We start from the raw sequence: 19,591 nt of genomic DNA, 5'->3' as shown, positions 1-19,591 counted from the left end.
GGGAGAAAAACCAGACCTGCAGGAGAGCAAGATGCTGGGAGCAGTTGCCACAAGGCTGGAGGAGACCCGTGGAGGTGGAACAGGGCAGCGTGCTCTGATGGGTGCAGTAGCCTTGCACGTGGTGGGAGGCGGCTGGGAGGGGCCACGGGCCCCAAGCCCCGACCCGGGCGGTGGTGAAGTGTGGGCACCAGGCCGACACTCACAGCCGGGCAGTCCCGTACCTGCCACTGCATGGAAAAGAAGCAGTTCCTAAAGGCAGCATGGGTGTCAGCGACGGCGCATTGCCCGGCCACTGCTTTTAGCCCAGGGAGGATCTGGAGTCGGGCTGGCACCATCCCCGGCCGGCTGCTTTGGTTGTGCTTTCAAGTCTCCGGGGCCATCACCGGCTTGGGAGGCAGGGCCGGCGCTGTCGGCCTGAGCCTGAGCGATGGGCGTGGGTACGGGTGGCCGCGGGCGTGGGCGCCCAGCAGGCAGAGGCGGGCATCAGCGGGGTGGGCCTGCGGCCTGAAGAGGCGTGGGACTGGCACCAGGCTGGACGGAGTGGGAACTGGTGCATCCGGGGAGCCCTCCTGTTTACAGATTGAGGCGCACGCAGCCCCGCGCTCCCTTCAAGTGCGAAATCTGACCACCTCGTCCCGTGGAGCAGTGATCTGTTCCGAACATTAGAAAAGTTCACGTGTCCACGTGAGGGGTGACCTTGAACTCTTGACGCGTGGTCACGGGAGTTGGCTTGTGACCCTGCCCTCCACGCACCCTGCCCTCCCTGCCTCTCCTGGGGTCTGAGGCTGTGTGTCTAGCCACAGGTCCCCAGCTCGCCCAATCTGATGGAGAGGAAGGAGTTGAGGACGGCAGGGAAGGCAAGGTAGAGACAGAAGATGGGCGGGAACCCCCCCCCACCCAGCCACAGAGGTCTGCAGACGCCGGGGGGAAACAGCAGCTTACACCAAGACCCACGACCACGAACACCAGCAGAGTGGCAGTGAACGTTTTATTTTGTCTCCAACAAGCCAGCCTTGGGGGGAGAGGGGGCCTCTCCCCCCTCCCCCCCCGCCCACGTCGGTGACCCGTGGCTGTGTTCCCGGTCCTCCGTGTCCTCTGCCCTGGTCCTCCTCTCGTGGCACACGCCCTTTGTCTTTGCAGGGCAAAGAGCTTTCGTGCTGAGGAGGCCGAGCCTCGGGCATTCTCAGAGCAGAGAGGCCCGGAGGCCCCTTGCTGGAGGCTGGAGGATGCGTGCAGGGAAGAGCCGGCCGAGGGTGCAGACCCCAGCCTCGGTTGCGGCCTTCCTCTGCCTGGGCTTAGGAGAAGCAACCCGACACCTCTCACTTAGAAAGCACGTGTGTGCGTGCCCACGCACAGCGGGGGCGGGCAGTGGACTTCGTCCTAACGATGACAGTTAGCTTCTCCCCGGTACACAGAGGCTGTTCGGTTGGTAACTATCTCCAGAGCACCATTTTATGTTTTCTCATTCCTTAAAACATCATCATCATCTTTGCGACGTTGAAACACTGAGATCTCATAGAGACGCCGGTCTTTATTCTTGTACAAAGGCAGAGTGGAAAGTGGAGCACAGAGTTTCCCAGTAGTACGAGTAGTATATAAATATAGGGAGCTGCGTTCGGCGGGGCGGCTCTGTCTTAGCAGTCGTATCTCTGTCAAGAAAATAAAATGTGATGAGCCCAGGTGAGGGCCATCCAGACACAACGTCCCTCCACCACCACCCAGTCTCCTCAACAAACCCGCTCCATCCACCCTAGTAAAATCTGCTCAGGGAACAGGGATAGTGGGGCTGGGCTGGCTCTGTGTGTGTGTGTGTGTGCGCGCGTGCACGCGTGCACGTGTACATATGTGTGCATGTGGGTATGAGTGTATGTGCATGCATTTGTATGCATGCGCATGTGTCTTGTGCATGTGTGAGCGTTGTGTGTATATGCTTGTGTATGTGTGTGTGTGCAGGGCTCTCAGCTTATGGGTTTAGAAAAACATGCCAGGAGGCTTTCCCACCAGCGTGGCTCAGTGGCAGTGACCTGCCCGAGCCTCCTCCCTCCACCGGAGCCCTGCCCGTCTGAAAGATGCTGTTGTCTTCCAGCAAGGTGAAGCCACCTTCCCAGCTTGGGGTGTCCCCCCGCCCCCCGCAGGGCAGACCACAGGTGGCTTCCTCTACTCCCTGCTTCTGCCTGTTCCCATAACGTTCCGTTCCGGCACCAGCGCCCCGGCTGCCTGGTACGAGCTGCAGGGCTGAGCACAGGTTTGCATTCAGCAACCCAGTGCCCCCGCACCCCGGCCCTGCCCCGTACCCTGTCCCAGCTCCCGCACCCTGTCGGGGCGGGGGGGGCATCTCCACCCTCCCCAAACGTCCCTGTGCTGAAGGCCCCCTTTCTTTTGTCATGGAAACTTGGCAGGCTCCAAAAGAAATCATTAATCTTCCTGTGTTTGCCCGATAAGAAAAACCAGGCTTTTATTTTAACTTCCCTTCAAAAACGGTAGGAAATTTCCATATAGTTACCGCCACAACGGTGCACTTTTACTTTCCATTAGAGTTTTGTTTTTTAACTCCCCTTTTAAAGGAAAAGTTAAGAGAGACCCAGAGTTCAGAGGGGAAAGTGGTTTAGAGATTTTAAATTAAATAAGCTTCTGTTGGCCTGACCTTGTTTTGTGGAAGAAGACAGGACAAGCCCCCTCCCTCCGGCGGCCCCTGTGGGACCCCCATCGAGTCAGCGTTGGGACCCCCACGGACTCGGGTACGCATCACCCAGAAGGGCACTGAGCTAGAACTTTCCCCACCCCACACACGCGTAGTCCTCCCCTAACGCGCATCCTCAGGAAGCAGGTGTTTCCTGGCTTTCTCTCGCACAGAAAGGCTCTCTGTGGGTGCTCGTCTACGGCCCGGGCATGGCGTCGGGGACTCCTTATTTAGAAGAACCCACTCAGGGTGTGACAACCTGGGGCCGGGGGTGGGGTGGGGTCTGAACTCTGAGTCACAGAGTCTTTTCTGGAAAACAGGCTCAGCACAACGACCCAGGCAGGGTCAGGAACGTGACACATCACAGGGGAGTCTGGACACACGTGTGTGTCTCTGGGACCAGAGCAGGAGCAGCACGAGCTTCCTGCTGACCAGCACGGGTGCCGGGACAGCTTGCCGCAAAGACAGCACAGGAGCAAGTGCGAGTAGCGGAGCCTGTTTGTTTTTGCTTTTCCAGTGTTGGAACTCCAGGCAGGCACTCTACCTCGCGAGCCACTCCCCCTGCCCTTTTTTATTTTTGCTTTCGTTATTTTTCAGATGGGAGTCTCATGCTTCTGCCTGGCTGGCCTCTACCACTGTCTTCCTAGCTTTGCCTCCCGAGCCTTTGGGAACCACAGACCCAGTCTTTGTTGAGTTTTGTTTGTGAGATAAGGTCCAGGCCTTGAACCAGGATCCTCTGGTCTCGGCCTCCCTGGTAGCTGAGTTACAGGTACTTGCACCACGCCGGCGGTTGTGCGTGTGTGGCTTGCCTGTTTCTCTTCCATGGAAAGAAGGCAATGAAGCAGGTGGCGGCCTTACCTGCTGGCGTGAGCAGCAGTACCCACAGAGGCCTCCAAACACTCCATTGATGGCTTGTATGAGGCACAAGATGAATTCAACTCCACCGAGGGCCAGGAGGAGGGAGAACAGGGTGACGTTCCACTCTACGACATGCTTAGGCTCCTGGCACCGGGACCAGGTGGAGCTGTCCAGGAGGTACCTGAGAGCAGAGCCAGAAACTCCTGATGCACGAGCACGCCCAGGGAGTTCTTACCCAGAAAAATACATGGCGGGGGGAGGGGGAGGAGGGGAGACGGCAAACTGCTGCTGGTCCATTAGAGCCTCCACAACAAGCCAGCCACAAAGGGGGCGTCCAGCTCAGACCTAGCGCTGATGAAAAGCATACCATGAACACTTAACAGTGTTGGACCCCTGATGGTGCCTGTATGCTCTAAAAGACACAGGATTTCCTGTAATCAACTGAAGCAAAAACAAGGGCTATACTTCGGTCATGTTTAAAGAGGTGTGTGTGTGTGTGTGTGTGTGTGTGTGTGTGTGTGTGTGTGTGTGTGTGTGTGTGTGTGTGTGTGTGTGTGTGTGTGTGTGTGTGTGTGTACTGAGATCTGGAAAAATAAATGCCTGTTAAAGTATAGAAAATAGTTTTGCTCTCTGACTGCTGCATACTTATTATCTCTCAGCAATAAGACACTTGTAGGTGAGGGTTTTGTTTTGGATCTTCAAGACAATAATTTAGATCATTTCATTAAATTTCCCATTTATTATTTCCTTTTGGGAAAAAAGAATTATCCGAATTCTGCCAGGTTTAGGGACTTCAGATGCTCAGGTTCTTCACTGAGATGTTTGGCTTTTAAGGCGTGGGCTAATTTGCATTAGAAAGCAGGAGGATCAGGCCCCGCTAGTTTGATTTCCCTTCTGCACTCCTGTGCTGTGCCCACACACACAGTCACAGAGCCCACTGGTGGGCCTCCCGTGCAGCTTGGACTTAGGAGATAGACACATGCCTGGATGTGCTTTATATCTGAAAACCCTCCCCCTTGGGTTACTTTCCTGGAATTTCAGCCTTCACTATCCAATTGGACATTTGCATTCATAATGAAATAAGACTCAATCTTGTGGGAAAATCAGAGATTGACTCAGCCCCACAAAGAGGTCTGGTGTCTCTCCTTTCTTATCGCTCTCTCCACCTGCCCAGGGAGAACAAAGGAGCTTGGAACCAGACCCCGAACGTGGAAACGGTTCCTCGAGCCAACTGGAGATTCAATTCGTTGATTTAAAACAAACACGCACACAAAAATTCCACCCTGCTGGTTCAGCCTCTCTGCTTATTGGTGGGAATAAAAGTCTGGATTTTTTTTTTTCAGGCCACCAAGTTAAAAAAAAATTGTCTTTGATTATTTGGCAGCTAGCTGATGTTTGGGGACTGGTAGCCGCTCCCCATCTTGAACTCCCTGGACAGCTTTACATGAGGAATGATGTAGAACAGGAAGCTGGAGGGCTCGGTGGGAGGGGCGTAAAAACGCTATAAAAAAATAGATGAACAATGCCTCCTCCCCTGCCTGCATTCCAGCTGCCTAAATCACAACTTATTTTAGAGGCCATTTCGCGAGGCAGTTGTGTGTGTGTGTGTGTGTGTGTGTGTGTGTGTGTGCGTGTGAATCATCGCTGTGTACCAGCACACTAGGTTCTGAGCAAAGATGAATCATCGTCTCCATCACAAAGCTTTTCCTGGAAAAGCTGCCCATTGGTCCACTCGGCCGGGTGTAAGGGGGTGGCGGCTGTGAGGCCTGTGGGGGCCTCCCCTGGACCATCCCCTGGGCATCCTGCTCCAGATGAAGCATCAGGACGCAGAGAGGCCTCGTTGGGCTTTCCCGTTCCCAGAGAAGCACAGGTCTACCGCGTCACAAGCTTGTGATCTCGTGGAGAACATGTCTGTAGGCGCACATGCACGCAACCTGCCTGTCCTCCACGTGTGCCGTGCCACGGACACCACCCTGAACGTCAGGGCAACGCCGCTCATGGCTGATGTGACTTTCGCTCACTACGCTCAAAACAGCACCCTTCGAAACTCAGCTTTGAAAGGGGAGCCGGGACAGGATACCCCCCTCCCCCGTCTATTCCTGCTTTTGACAGCGTGATCCCGCCCACCGCTTGCGTACCGTGATTTCTATAGCAGGAGTGTGCGCGTGGGGTGGGGCAGGTTCGCTTTGGTAGAAGGTGTGCCCGGTGGGCGCGCTGCCCAGCCACGTGCTCTGCAGACAGGCCCCAGCTGTCCGGGGACCTAGGCGACCTGTCCTGGAGACACTTGGGCCCGGGAGACCCAACCCCAGGGAGGGGGCGCCCAGTAGATCCCGGCGACCTACCCTCCATCCATGTCCGCAAAGGTGTAGTTCCACTGGCCGCGGGAATCCATGCACAAGGGTCCCTCTGCCAGGCCCAGAGCGGCCACAACGACGCAGTAGCCGGATCCCAAGATGCCGACGAGGGCAGCCAGAATGGAAGAGAGCGTCTGTGGAAACGGGGTTGGGGGGGGGGTGAGCCCACGTCCTCAAAGCCCGTCCGGGGTGGCCCCGGCCCGCCCTGCCCGGGACAGCGGGACGCACCCTGCAGCTCTTGCCGCAGTCTTCCTGACCGCAGCCACCGCAGCAGTCCTCCTCCTCCTGCGCGATGAACACGGACGCCGAGAGCAGCACCTGCCAGGAGACAGATCGCCACCGTCCGCCCCTCCGCCTCCGGCCCGGGCTGAGGGGGGCAGCCCCACGCAGAGGGGCGGACGGCCCCAGAGGACCTCGGAGAATGCGGGGGGCAGAGGAGAAACAACTACGTCCCCTGCCATCAAAGGAGGTGGAGGATGAGGTCGGGCCCAGTGAGGGCTGGGCCCGTCCCTCACCAGCTCACAGCAGACACCGGTACGAACTCTGCTTCTGAGCTGGGAAGCCCCGCCTTACTTTGGATCTTTCCCCCCCGATGGAGCACGCCAGAGAATCTTGGATAATCTCACAGACTTGAATGTCCTCTCCCACAGGGTGGCTCACACCTGTCACCCTGGCTACTCGGGAGGCTGAGATCTGAGGATCAAAGCCAGCCCGGGCAGGGAAACCTGTGAGACTCTCACCTCCAATTAACCAACCAGAAGTCAGAAGTGGAGCTGTGGCTCAAGAGGTAGAGTGCAAGCCTTGAGCCGAAAGAGCTCAGGGACAGCGACCAGGTACTGAGTTTGAGCCCAGAACCAACACACACACACACACACACACATGTACCATCCACCTCTCTCTGGGGCTACACAGCACTTGTTTTAGCCAGCCTAACTGCAATGCTTCATAAGTTGGTGTGAATTACCTGAAGTTCAAGGTCAAAAGAAACTGAAGTGCAAACTTAAGTAGGGCATTACCATGGTCCTGTCTGTCCTAACAATAGTGATGTTTAATTTCAAAGCAGATTCACCACACCTCATTCATCTACTAGATTTAAATGTCTTGACGTCTCTTACTTTAGCATGGGAAAAAAAAATGTCTGTATGGCATTAATGACCGCATACAATTTCTCTTTTAAAATGCTTCACCCCAGCTAACCCAAGTTCCTCCACGCTCTTTCCACGGGAAGCTGATGACTTCGGCTCTCAGGATTGGCGGGCAAATCCCTTGCTTCGATTCAAAACAAACCTTGGAAAAAACAACACACTCCACCCCCAGCTCCCATCCTGCTAACAGCGATCTTTCACAGACTCCACACCCGAGGCAAGAGTTCTCCCTACTTAGTAAATAGCAGTTCACTCCATCCTCGGATTTCTCCTCTGTCACCAACACCTTGGAGCTAACAGTAGAGAAGTTGGACCCAAAACTGAGCCCCACACCAACTTCCCATCCCCCCAGAGCCCATGCTGAGTGACACCCCCCCCCCGTCCCCTGGCCAGAAACTACATCACCCCTCAACCTGCTGTTTAAGTAAGAGAAGAAGAAGAAAAAAAAAGATAGCTTTTAGTTGAAAGAGGGTTTTGTGAAGCAACTTATTATTAAACTAATGGGACGTTCAACACAGCCTTTGGGCATCTGCTTGCAAAACAACGAACAAAAGATCCCAGGTTTTTGGAAATAAACATCACAGGCAAGTTTCTTCTCACAGAAAAGCATGAACCTGCTCATTAAGAAGAGAGACTTTCCAGGTTGTCAAACTCCCCCGGCCACTTACCAGCAAGCCCCCTCCAGCCAGGCCGGAGAAGAACCAGACGAAGCGGCTGAGGTGGTGTTCCGAGGCGTACTTTGTTTCCCCGTTGGGGAAATAGAGCAGGACGTTAGCCACCATGCAGAGCACGGCCAGCCACACCAGACAGTGCCCGATGCAGCGGGCACACCTCCCGTAGCACATGGCCATCGAGTCCCGCTGTGCCTCCTGCTCCGAGAGAACACCAGGGCAGCTCCCGGCCCGGCCCGGCTGCCCTTAAATACCGTGGGTGCTTTGTCATCCGGACGGAGCCCTGGGCTCTCATTGGTCCTGGCTGCAGACCGGCAGGATAGAGAGGTGGGGCCTTGCCTTTGAGAGGAGTCCCGGGGACAGCCGGCCGGGTGAGATGGGTGGCCCAGCCTGGGCCCCAGGCAGCCCAGAAAATGACAGCCCCTCCGCCCGGAGCTCTCTGTGCCCCGCTTGCTCCACAGGGCAGACTCACCCGGAAGGCAGAGCCTAGCTCTCCAGCCACTGCATGCTCTGCATGCTCTCTGGACGGCTTCCAGTCCAGCCTCTATACCCCTGGACCTCTGCACCAACTTAACTGTGACCCTGGGCAAGCTTCCTGAGCGCTGAACTCGTTTCCGTGTCTGTTAGAGACAAAAAGCCCAAGCTGTCACCCAGGGGTCTCAGGCGGCGCCGGGGGTGTGGGGGGGAGGATGGGAAAATGACAGAGCAGCCTTCCTCTTCCTCCTGCCTGCAGCCCGCCTGCTCTCTGGACATCTGATTGCAGAAGGGATCTGCCGCCCAGCCAGCCGTGGCCCCGGGGCCCCCCCGAGCACGGTGCCAGGCCGGAGCGGGGAAGAAGACCTGTGACGTGGGGAAAGGAGGGAGAAAACACCTAACAAACGCAGACTTGCCAAGCCCAGCAGGGAAGGAAGGTGCAGGAGAGGGGGAAGAGGGGGGGCCCTGGTTGGCAAGGGGCTGAGCAGGCGCCTCGCCACCCAGCAGAGGGGAGAGGGAAGACACCGCGGACAAATGGAGATGGTCCGCGCACACCAGGAGACACCGTCCTTTCTTTCTACTTCTGGGGGTTTGTGGACTCCCCGGGGTGCACCCCCCGTGGGGTGTGTATCCGGACCCCACCCGCAGCACCCATCTCCCTCCCGGCCCAGCCAACAGGGATTTTCAGGGTGCGGCCAGCAGTCCGGGCCCTCGTACGCCGCCTGAATCATTGGTCCTCCCTGCCCGGGGACCCAGCCCCAGCCCGCATCCTGTCTGTGGCTTCCCGCTGAGGCCGGGCACCCTCCCGCCCCCGGAGGTCCCCAAGACACAGGGCATGAGGGACACACTGCGGTGGAGGTGGGGTGGGAGGCGTTTCCAGGCTGGAATGAGGACGATCTCTCGTAAGAAGAGGTCGGGGGCATCTCCAGGCCCCTGGCCTGCCCTCCTCGTCAGGACCGTCCGGTTCCATGTGGTATGATGGTGGGCTCCGGCAGGGGTCACGGCTCTGATGTGGGCTCCCGGAGGCTTTGTCAGGACTTCTTAACAATCTCCCTGTGATGCTACCCAGGGGGTCCTGGTCTTTCCCCAGCTGTGCGCCCTGTGTCTGGGCACAGACTCTCTCTGCGGAGCCCCTCTGGGTCCAGTTTCATCCGGCTCTGGCCTCGGCCCCGCCCCACGTCCTCCTCCCTGCCCCTGCCAGAGATGCTACACCCATCTGTCCCTCACTTTCTGCCGTTCCTTGATTCCCCGTCCCCTCTGCTCCCTCCCTGGCTCATGATGGAGTCCGCCACACTGGGAACACAGCAGCACACAGAGCCGTGTTCCTTTGGTCAGGAGAGAGACCTGGGGGTGAAGCAGAGCGCCCCACGGCACCAAGAGCCTGCAAGGGGCCCGGGGAAGCCGCCCGGGGACAGGGTGATGGCAGGGTGGTGAGGGGGGTGACGCGGGGCGCGTCACTCACCCACGCCGCTTGCCATGGCTTCCTACCACCATCCACCCCGTCTCCCCGCAGTGTGTGTCCTCCCCACTGGTAGCTCATTTTGCGGACTCTTGTATCCCCTAGCTCCAGCACCCCCGATTCCGGTATGATCTTTCCCGACCGATGTTTCAGCACCCTGACAGCGGTGGAGAGAGTCAGCCCTACATTTTGGACTCCATTCCCCTGCCCTAGACCTCTCCACCCCTGCCTGCGTCCCTCCCTACACTAAGTACTCCTGCCTGCCCGCCCCCCAGGGTGCTCGGGACTGGCAGTTTGACAACACCACACTCTTCAAACCACAGGTGCTCCAAGGTAAGTCCTCCTCCCGCCCCCCAGGCCAGCCCCAGGTCGCCGACCGTGACCTCTTCGTCATAACGACACCGTCACTAGCCACACCAGGCCTGCGCGCGGCTCCCAGTGAAGGCCTGCCTGCCAAGCAAACACGTATCTGTTCAAACGAGGAGGGAAGCTGAGAGTGTGCCATTCCCGGGTCGTTTGCTTTGGAGCAAAATCAAAATACTGTATGAAAAGTTAGCAAACTCGGTATCCATTCTGCATACGTTACATTTGCAGTTTCTCATCATTCGCACCACCAGTAGGTGTGTGTGTGTCTGTGTCCATGTCTGTGTCTGTGTCTGTGTGAACTGGGTTTGCACGTTGAAGGGACTCAGATGCTAAACCCAGGCCACTTCGGCCACTTCAGAGTTAAGACCATAGGTGCTGATTTCCCCCCAGCAGTCCATGGGAATGGGTTACCTTGAGCTGACACCCATAGTCTGTGGTTCTCTAGGGTATGGGGATTCTCTTGCCTCCTACTCGGGCGTTTTCCTTCCCTTGCTGGGTAGGCACTAGTTTCTTGCTCACTTGAGCATAACAAACATTGTGATTCAGAGGTAGCAGCCATGCTCATTAGAGCTTTCTGATTACAAGTGACAGACACCAGCTCGGCCGCCCTAACCCAAGGGGCATTAATCATGAGGCCAGAGAAGAATGTGGAGGGACCATGGGACCCAGAGACTAGGGGAGCCTCCTTTTTCCCTCTTTGACTCTTTCTGTCCAGCCCTGATTGGGCCTCTGCCTGAGGGGCCTGCTTGGCCACAGCTGCTGTGAGCCAGTGGAATACACAGGTTTCCAGACAGACACACCGACCAGCAGAAAAGACCGGAGGACCCAGAAACAAACCCACACAGCTAGAGCCTCCTGATTCCCAACGGAGGAGCCAAAAACAGACACTGAGGGAAGACAGCCTCTTAACCAATGGTGCTGGCAACACTGGATATTCACATGCAGAAGACCAAAAGCTAGCCTCCCATCAGTCACAATGGGTCCAAGACTTAATAGAAGACTTAAAAACATTTAAAGCCATGGACACAGGGAAACCTTGAAGACAGAGGGATAGGCAACTGTTTTCTGACTAGAATTCTAGCTGCTCACGAAATAAGAGCCAGAATTAACTACTAGGATTGCATCAACTCCAAAAGCTTCTATACAAATCAAAACGACTCTGCGCTTCCCCCTCACCCCAGTTAGATTGGCCAACACCGTGAATTTGAACAACAAATGTCGGCGGGGATGTGGGGAAAAGGAACCCTGTTGCACTGTTGGTGGAAATGCAAACTAGTGTAATCATCCTGGACGGCAGTCTGGAGGTTCCTCAAAAACTAAACATAGATCTTTCCTATAACCCAGCCAAACCAATCCTGGGCATCGACTCAGATCAGAACATCACAAACCAGGATACCGTCAAGACGCTCCAACATCGGTGATCACTGCCGCACTATTCACAACAGCTAAGTTGTAGAAACAGCCCAGATGTCCTACAATAGAGGAGCGGTTCTGAAAATGTGGTACCTGTACACAGTGGAATTTTACCATTAGAAAGAACAAGATATCTTCAAGGAATGGATGAACCTAAGATAAATCATGCTAGGTGAGGGAAGCCAAGCTCAGAGAGACAAATGGGGCATGTTTCTCCCATAGGCAGAAGCTTGATGTCAAATACCCTGACACATACGTTATACAGATCTCTGTACACACAGTAAGACCAAAGGAGGACGCTTTCAGGACAGGAATACAAAGCACCAGTGTGCGTCTGACCAAAGTAGTACGTATCAAGATGAACTCCAGGAAATGGAGATGAGGTGTTTTTTTTCTTTTTTGCTGTTTTTGCTTTCTTTTCTTTTTGTTCTGTTTGTTGATATATCTCTGGGAGGATACGAGGGGCAAATAGGGGAGGGACAAAAGGTGAACAAATGCAGCATTGGACACTGTTGAAAACCCAAGATAGGACTTGTGGATGGGGAGTGGGAGGGAGAGACTGGGAGAGAGCGAGGGAAGGATTACTCCTTATCTGACATGTAACCTTAACCCCTTTGTATATCACTATCCTAATAACCATAAAAAATTAAAGTAAAAAAAAAAAGCTTCTGCACAGAAAAGTAAACAGCCAGAATCAAGAGAGCAGGAGAAAATCTTCCAGTGATTCATCAGGTGAATGATCAGCATCCAGAATATATCAAATTAAACACCTAAGGAACAAAGTATCCAACCAACCAAAAACAGGACAAATCTGAACAGACAGTTCTCAAAAGAGGAGACGAAGTACTTAATAACCACAGTAAACAACGTCAGCCTCTTCATCCATCGGGTAAATGTAAGCCCCAACCACACGGACAATCTGTTTTATCCAGTCAGAACTGCCGCCGTCAAGAAAGCAAGCAACTGTCGGTTGGCAAGGATATGGGGGTGGAGAGGAACGCATGTACAGTGTGGGCGGGAAGGTAAAGTAGCCCTCCCGCTATGGAGATCCGCGTGGAACTCTCTGCAAAGGCTAAAAATAGAAATAGCCTGGGATCTTGATCTCCGCTCGTGTATGCATACCTAGGACTGAAGTCAGCACTTAGACACCCACACCCCGCGCTTAGAGAGCCCTGCTCACAGGAGCCCCAGTGTGCAATCAGCCTGGGTGCCCAGGACAGATGACTAAAGAGAATGTCATCCAGAATGCCGCAGAGAGAGCCCCTCCCCACAGGAGAGCAGAGCCAGGCCACTCGCAGGAAAACGCACGGTTCTGGAAACCACCATGTGAACCAAGACTGGCTCGGAACGGCAGGTGTCATCGGCATTCTCTCCTGCGTGGAATATATCGTCGTAAAGACGTGGAAACACGGGCCTAGGCCTCAGTCCTCATTTCTGGGGGCCATCCGCTCCCTGCGGGAGGTGTGGGCTCCGCGGTTTCCGGAATGTGCCTAGAACCGAGGACGCAGGAGCACTTCGGGAGCAGGGCTCCCGTGGCCTTTGTAGTAGCTGGAGTCTGGCAGATGAGCTGGGGATCCCTCCTGAGAGAGGCCTACCGTTTCCCGAAACCACACCGGCCCGTAGAGCGCGGGGGGGGGGACGCTTTGTGGGGGACGGGTCTGACATCCCCATTCTAGCCCAGCGAGAGCAGAAGTCTGTTGACCTAGGGGGTCCAACTAGTTTGAAAGATGAGGGGTGTGTCGCAGCGGAGAGGAAATCCCAAAGGTTAAACCCTAAAACATGAAACGAATCTGTTCTTCTGTCGGTGGTATCGGTGGGTTTGTGTCTCAATGGTACTGGAGTTTGAACTCAGGGCCTCACAGGTGCTTTGCGGGTGCTCTACCACTTCAGTCATGTCCCCATCCATTTTTGCTTTAGTTTTTTTTTTTTTTTTTTAATAATGTCTGGCTCTGTCCGCATTGACCTCAGTTTTCCTATGTTTGCTTCCTGCATCCCTGCGATGGCAGGCACGGACTGCCGTGCCCAGCTCTTGGTTGAGATGGGGGGGGGGGTCTGTCATGAACGTTTTGCCCAGGCTGCTGCCGTGGAAACACGGCCCTCCTGACCTCCACCTCCTGGGTGCCTCGGGTGGCAGGTGTGAGCCACGGCCCCGGAGTGTGAGTCTATCCTCAATCTAGTTGGCAGGTAAGAGGAGTTCTCAGATTCTCAACTCCCCTTCCCCGGCGTGTGGCCGGGGTCTCCTGGAGGGAAGGTGGACTGTCTCCTGACCTCCCGCCTCCTGGCCTCCTTCCCTGAATCCCAGCCGCCCATGGGACCTGAGTGATAATTACGCAGCTTCTGTGGACACCGGGAGGGCCGCACAGGGGGGACAGGAGGGACACACAGGAGCAGCCAGCTGGTCAGCAGGTCAGCAGGTCACGGGGAGGAAACTGAGGCTCGTGTGGGTTAGACGGGCCCAGGTCAAAAGGTTGCGGAGGGGCAGGCCTGGCCTGACTCAGTGTCTGATTCACTTTTACTATTTCACAGGCCTGAGGAGAACAACAGGTCCACCAAGATGGAGCAATGTTGCACTGGGCACCCCTCTGCCGCGTCATTCTGGGACGCGTCAGTCTTTGGGTCTAATTCACTAGAATGGTGATTTTAAAGTGAGGGAGACGGTCCACCAGCACGAGGCCGCACGGTCCCCTTCCGGCAGACAGCTCACCAGCGGCAAGTGCGCGGTCTTGCTGGCACCCCAGGGACGTGCCACAGCGGCAGTTTTCATGAAAGGGTCTCCTAGGAGCAGGGCAGGAGGGAGGGTGGGAGGTCCCAGCCCAGCATGCCCGTGCAGGCCTGTGATCTCAGCACTCCGCCCAGAAGGTAGGGGCAGGAGAACAAGTTTGAGGTCAGTCTAGCACACAAAGTAGGACTGTGAGTGTCGTGGAAGGGCAAGGGAGCAGGAGGAAGGAAGGAACCTATTTTCACTTATTCCCTTGGCGGGCGGTCTCCAGCCAGAGCCCTTCCCCACCTGCTCTTTGACCTCGTGTCCCAGCCCTGTGCCGGCTGGGGGCTGCCGCGGTCGGGCTGGGGGAGCGGTGGCTCTCGGCCCAGACACTTCCCACGGGAGCATTGCCATGCGGCCGAGCCCTGAGCAGAACGGCTTCCCGCTGCACATCTGTCCTGTCCCGCTGGTGACTTCAGTGCCCTCGGGGGTGAGGACGCAGCCCGGGAGGGCACCACGAGGGCCCGTGCCAGAGCCCCATTCCCAGGCGGTGAGTTCACCTCCACGCAGGCCCGCGGCCCGGCCACCGGCTGCGAGACTGGTTCTCATGGACGTCAGACTCCAGCATGGCAAACTTCCCACTGAAACTGAGGGAGCAGAAAACTCAGGTTACCACTGCTGTTGCCCTGGGGGATTTTTATCAGGAATAGCCGAGTCAAGGAGCAGTGGGGAGACAGACAGACAGACAGACAGAGACCGGCTATGAGAGTCTCTGCTGGCCACGGCGGGCAGTGCCCTTCCTTCGCGCCTCTCATCCCAGGCACAGGAGAGCTGCATCTGGACAGACTTCACCCTCGAGTTTAATATAAACGCCACGCCTCAGATTTCCTCCCCAGAAAGGGAGTTGAGGTTCTACGGAGCTGAGTCACGCAGCCATGCCTCCCTCCTCTGCATTAGCTCACAAAAGCACACCGTTTCCTCTGGGAGCCCTCCCGGCAGCCCGAGCCGTCTCAAGTGAAAGAAACCCTTAGCCCGGCCCCAGGGCCGTGATTTGCTCCGATAATGCCTCCGGAGTGATCTGGAGGCGATCTTCTCAGACCGGGGCGTTGAACCGTTGTCTGAGGTACGCCTCCGCGGTACACACATCGTCTGGGGTCCTTACGGTGCGCTCAGGGTGGCGCCTCCCCGAGGAGGTTCCTCAGACTCGGGGGTCAAGCACGCCCGGGCAGGAGAGGCACGTTGCCCTTGGTCCCCCCGCACAGAGGCAGACGCTGGCCCCTGCCTCTCCTCTTCAGCCAGGGCAGAGGGGCTGGCTTCTAACCGGGCTGGCTTGGATGTCCGGCACACCCAGCAGGGACTACGTCCTGCCGACAGCCTGGGCGAGGTACTAAGCAGATCCTTCCTGGACTCTGGACGTGAGATCTGAGCTCTCCATCGCAACATCTACCCAGCTAGCTTCCCGGCCCACCAAAACGGCACCGTGCTAAATGTGCGCTGCTCATCGGTCAAATACAGGGCAGCCTCCTGGGAACTTCACAGAACAGGCCTTCCTGCTGGTGATGCAGCAGGCAACCTCCAGAGAGCTGCAGATGGAAGGCCAAAAGATGGCCAACTGAGGGGGGCTCCGGACACCCGACAAGTAAACGTGAGATGAGACCCCCGGCCTCCGCCATGCTCCCCTGTCCTCAAATGTGCAAATGACAATGCTGTACAAAGACCCGCAGGCCCTTCCACCTCTCCAGCAAGGACTCCTGGCCCCTGATGCATAAGGCTAGTTCATCTCCAGGTCTTCAACAGAATATAACCAGCACGACATGGTGTAGACTATTATAGGTAAGTCCCAGCATTTTTATTTCAAATGTCCATTCAGTGTTTAGCTTTCCAATTGTCTTGCAAGTGTAAGTTTCTGTGTGTCAGGATCAAAACAAGGGCTGTGTGTGCTGATGGAGAGGTGTCTGTCTACCGCTCTCCCTCCACCCCCTTCAATTGCCTTTAACTCGAAACCCGAGGGGCTATTACCTGACCTCTCTGTCGTTCCTGACATCGGGCACCTGGACATCCCTTCACCTTCCTGCAGGGGGCGCTGTTCACCCTGAGGTCTCCACAGTCAGCCTCCTGACTCAGAGAGGGCCCAGCCGGCAGGCAGCCAGACGGCTGCCACAGACACGAAAGACACAGAAATAACGGCACCAAGACACGGGCTCCTCACTCTCAGATTGGCCACAGCACCCTCGGCCCAGGCTGAAACGTCCATATTCAGTTACAAACGAGTTCCCAGGTGTGTGTGTGGGGGGGGGGGTGGGGAGGAGCGCTGATTTTCGGTGCGGGTAGTGTGCAGGCAGGGCCTAATCACCACTCTTTGAAGGAGCATAAGCACTATGAGATTCCATCCCTGAACGTGTCTTTTTTCTTCCCTCAGGAGTTTCCTACTGTTGCTGAAATGAAGCCAACTTTGGGCAAAACACAGTAGCAATCACCCTCATCCAAAAGTAGGAGACAGTCAGGCTGCCAAAGTCAAATGTTTGGAGGGAAAGCCTGCATTCGGAGTTCCGGGTGAGGATGCTACGAGGAGCAATGGTTTCCAAAACGATGCAAGCTGCCAGTCAAGTTATCGCAAGTAGAGCGGGTGAGGATTTGTCTAGAGCTTTTGTATAACAAACACACTCTTCGTACCAGCCTGATTTATATGCTGGGGAATATTTTGCTTGGAAGCCAAGTGAAGTTTCTTTGTACCGCAAACAAAACTGCATCGTGGTCCTGCCGCAAGAACTCCCAGGAGCAAAATCATTTCAAATTCAAATGCAACGTGATTTTTGTGGTTGGCTCTGGGAAACTATTCAAGGACTCAACAGAAACCCCTAGCTTGTGTGTGTGTGTGTGTGTGTGTGTGAGAGAGAGAGAGAGAGAGAGAGAGAGAGAGAGAGAGAGAGAGAGAGAGAGAGAGAGAGAGAGAGAGAGAGAGAGAGAGGGAGAGAGGGAGAGAGAGAGAGAGTGTGTGAAATGGGAGTCATGAGCAGGATGCAGAATCTGGGGTTGCTGTCACGGTACTGGAAGGGGGTGGAGGGGGGTGAAGGGGGGTCCAGGAGCCCGGTGGTCATCTGTGGGGGGATGGGGGGACTCCCCGGAGTGCCAGCCCCCCCCCCGGCAGGCATGACTTCGAGATGAGCCAGGGAAGCTCAGTACCTTCTCTAATCTCATAGGAGACCTGGCCGTCCACTAGGGGAAGGTCAGACTTGGCTGGGAAACCCACGGAGCCAGGAGCCGGCGAGACCCCCAGCTCCCGGCCCGCGAACTCCAGGCCTGCCGTCAGGCTGGGAGGGGAAGCGCGTGGGCCGCGTCCTCCAGGCCAGGAAGGGGACGGCCGCGCACCCGAGGGCATAGAAGAACCACCAGCGTGACTCGTCAGATGCCCGGGCTGGTTTGCGTCCATGCCCCGCCGAAGACCTGCGAGATGCTCCCCCCCCCAAGACTAAGCCCACGTGAGCAGAGGGTCCTGACACAGCCCCCGCCGGGGACAGACTTCGGCCATAACGCAGTGCTTGTCAGTTGAGGATGAGGTCGTGAGCCCGCTCCGTGGGCCCTCGGTGGCCGGGAGGACTCAGCGGGCAGAGCTGGCTCCGGTCAAGGCCGCTGCGCTTGCCAACCTGCCTAACTGCCCATGCAAGCGTCCCCTCCCCTCCAGCTTGGCTCTCCGCCTGACCCCCCCTCCCCCTTTCCTGGGGGTGGCAGAAGAACCAAGCTTCTGCAGTCTGCTCTTTTCCCCAAGGGTAAGGAGGGACTCAAACTGGGTCCCCGCGGCCTCACTCACCGGCTCGCGCTCCACCGGCTGAGCCACACCGCCAGCCTCAAGAGGGAGTTCCCAAAACATGAATGCTGACACGTGCTGTTTGTTCAGTAGGGCAGACAGACAGATGGCAGAGGGTATGAGACCCATTCCCCTCTTCTTGGGGCATGGGGGCGGGGGTGAGGGGCAATGCCAGTGTGTATAACTGTACGAAGATGCGTTGACCTGAGTGCTGTGCGCCACGTCACGCACTGCGTGAAATAATTGCCCAGACGGTCGCGTCGTGGGAACTATCTTGAGGTCGTAGGGTAACAGTAGATATCCCGCGTGTCTGTGGCAGTCCTGAGGTCACGGCAGACATTTGGCTTTTACGGCTGTTGATGACAGGCCCGCCCACGGACACAGCCAGCCACCCAGCTCGGGAGATCCAGCCGAGGACGGAGGGAACCCCGTCCACACCCCGGGAGCCCCAGCTCTGCCCTGGACTCTGACAGAGGAGCGTCTGTGCCCTGGAGGCGTGGGGTCAACACATCCACCAACCCCACCGAGGAACCCGGGCCTCGCCCTCCGCCCCGAGACGCTTTGCTTCTCCCTTCATCCTCCGTGAAGATCGTGGCGCTTTGCTTCTCCCTTCATCCTCCGTGAAGATCGTGGCATTATTCTTTCTAGAGCTTTCACCCAAATGCATCCCAGAAAAGTGCAACGGGCACACGTGACCCCCGGTGCGGAGTCCCGCAAACTTCACTCCGCACGACACGGACCCGGAGCCTCCTGCCCGCTCCTTCCTCGGCCCCTTCGAGGCTGCTCCAGCAGCCCCCAAACAACACAAGGTCCCCCAGGTGGCTTTTACCCCTCCAGCCAGCCACCCACCAGTCCATCCACAAAATGCTACAGGAGGATTCTAGAGGTGATTTCCCCATGGACCAGCCATTTATAGGGTCTCCGTAGAGGGCCAAAGGACACAGCGGCCTGTAAAGATCTGTGGCATCGTTGTAAGACCTTCATGGATCTGCTTACTCTTTGGCCTGCGTCCCACCAAGCACTAGTTTCGCTGGAGCCTGGACTGTGCTGTGTGAGTGGCCATTACCCATGACTTACACACTTATCTTTAAGGTGTAATGATATGTGGGGCTTATCATTACATTCCTTCTACATTTAATATCTTTGAATTTTCCTACGATAAAGGTCTAAAACATGACATGTCCAGCAGAAAAAAAACTATTTCATATTCATGTGAAGTAAGTAAAAATAAAGCAATCTGGTGTATCTGAATATTTAGGTTCTAGCTAAAAAATATGGCTACTGTAGATTTTAATTTTTTCTAGTGTCTTTTTGCAATAGAAGGAAATGACGGGCGTAGTCAGGGAATCTCTCTTTTTCTTGCTGGGTTGTTACGACTTCACTGGAGATCGCTTTCAGTTATAGCTGTTCAAATATCTGTTGTGCTTCATGATAGAAAGCTACCATAGCTTTGTTCTTCTACTTTGAAAATGTAGGTGGTAATCAACAGGGTAATAAATCTAAGAGTCCTGTGTATAAAATTCAGCATATATTTAAAGCAGAATTAAAACTCATAATGAAGACTGTGTTCAATGACATCATGAACCCCATTATTTTGTAAAATTAATGTATGTTAATAAAAAAGGTATTGTATTGTTTATTGAGTGGTTTAGAGAATTATCTGAT

The 19,591-nt window shown here is 55.8% G+C and overlaps 1 protein-coding gene and 1 long non-coding RNA gene across 2 annotated transcripts; one reads left to right on the top strand and one right to left on the bottom strand.

The window, feature by feature from the left end:
- Positions 1 to 988: 988 nt before the first annotated feature.
- Positions 989 to 7,932, bottom strand: LOC138804501 (transmembrane 4 L6 family member 1-like). The gene is made up of 5 exons (XM_069988790.1): positions 7,706 to 7,932; positions 6,121 to 6,210; positions 5,881 to 6,026; positions 3,539 to 3,719; positions 989 to 1,649 (listed from the first exon to the last, which is right to left on the bottom strand). The coding sequence occupies exons 1-5, from the start codon at positions 7,886 to 7,888 to the stop codon at positions 1,635 to 1,637; spliced, it is 615 nt and encodes a 204-aa protein (XP_069844891.1). The 5' UTR covers positions 7,889 to 7,932; the 3' UTR covers positions 989 to 1,634.
- A 7,304-nt stretch (positions 7,933 to 15,236) lies between these two features.
- On the top strand, positions 15,237 to 17,385 carry LOC138804481 (uncharacterized). The gene is made up of 3 exons (XR_011365276.1): positions 15,237 to 15,954; positions 16,541 to 16,747; positions 17,322 to 17,385. It is a non-coding gene; the product is annotated as an uncharacterized lncRNA (long non-coding RNA).
- Positions 17,386 to 19,591: the final 2,206 nt, after the last annotated feature.

This window comes from Dipodomys merriami, unplaced genomic scaffold (genome assembly GCF_024711535.1).
Source record: "Dipodomys merriami isolate MVZ:Mamm:240054 unplaced genomic scaffold, mDipMer1.0.p SCAF_367, whole genome shotgun sequence".
Taxonomy (NCBI): domain Eukaryota; kingdom Metazoa; phylum Chordata; class Mammalia; order Rodentia; family Heteromyidae; genus Dipodomys; species Dipodomys merriami.
Note: the sequence above shows the minus strand (reverse complement) of the source record. Positions and strands in the feature narration are given on the sequence as shown.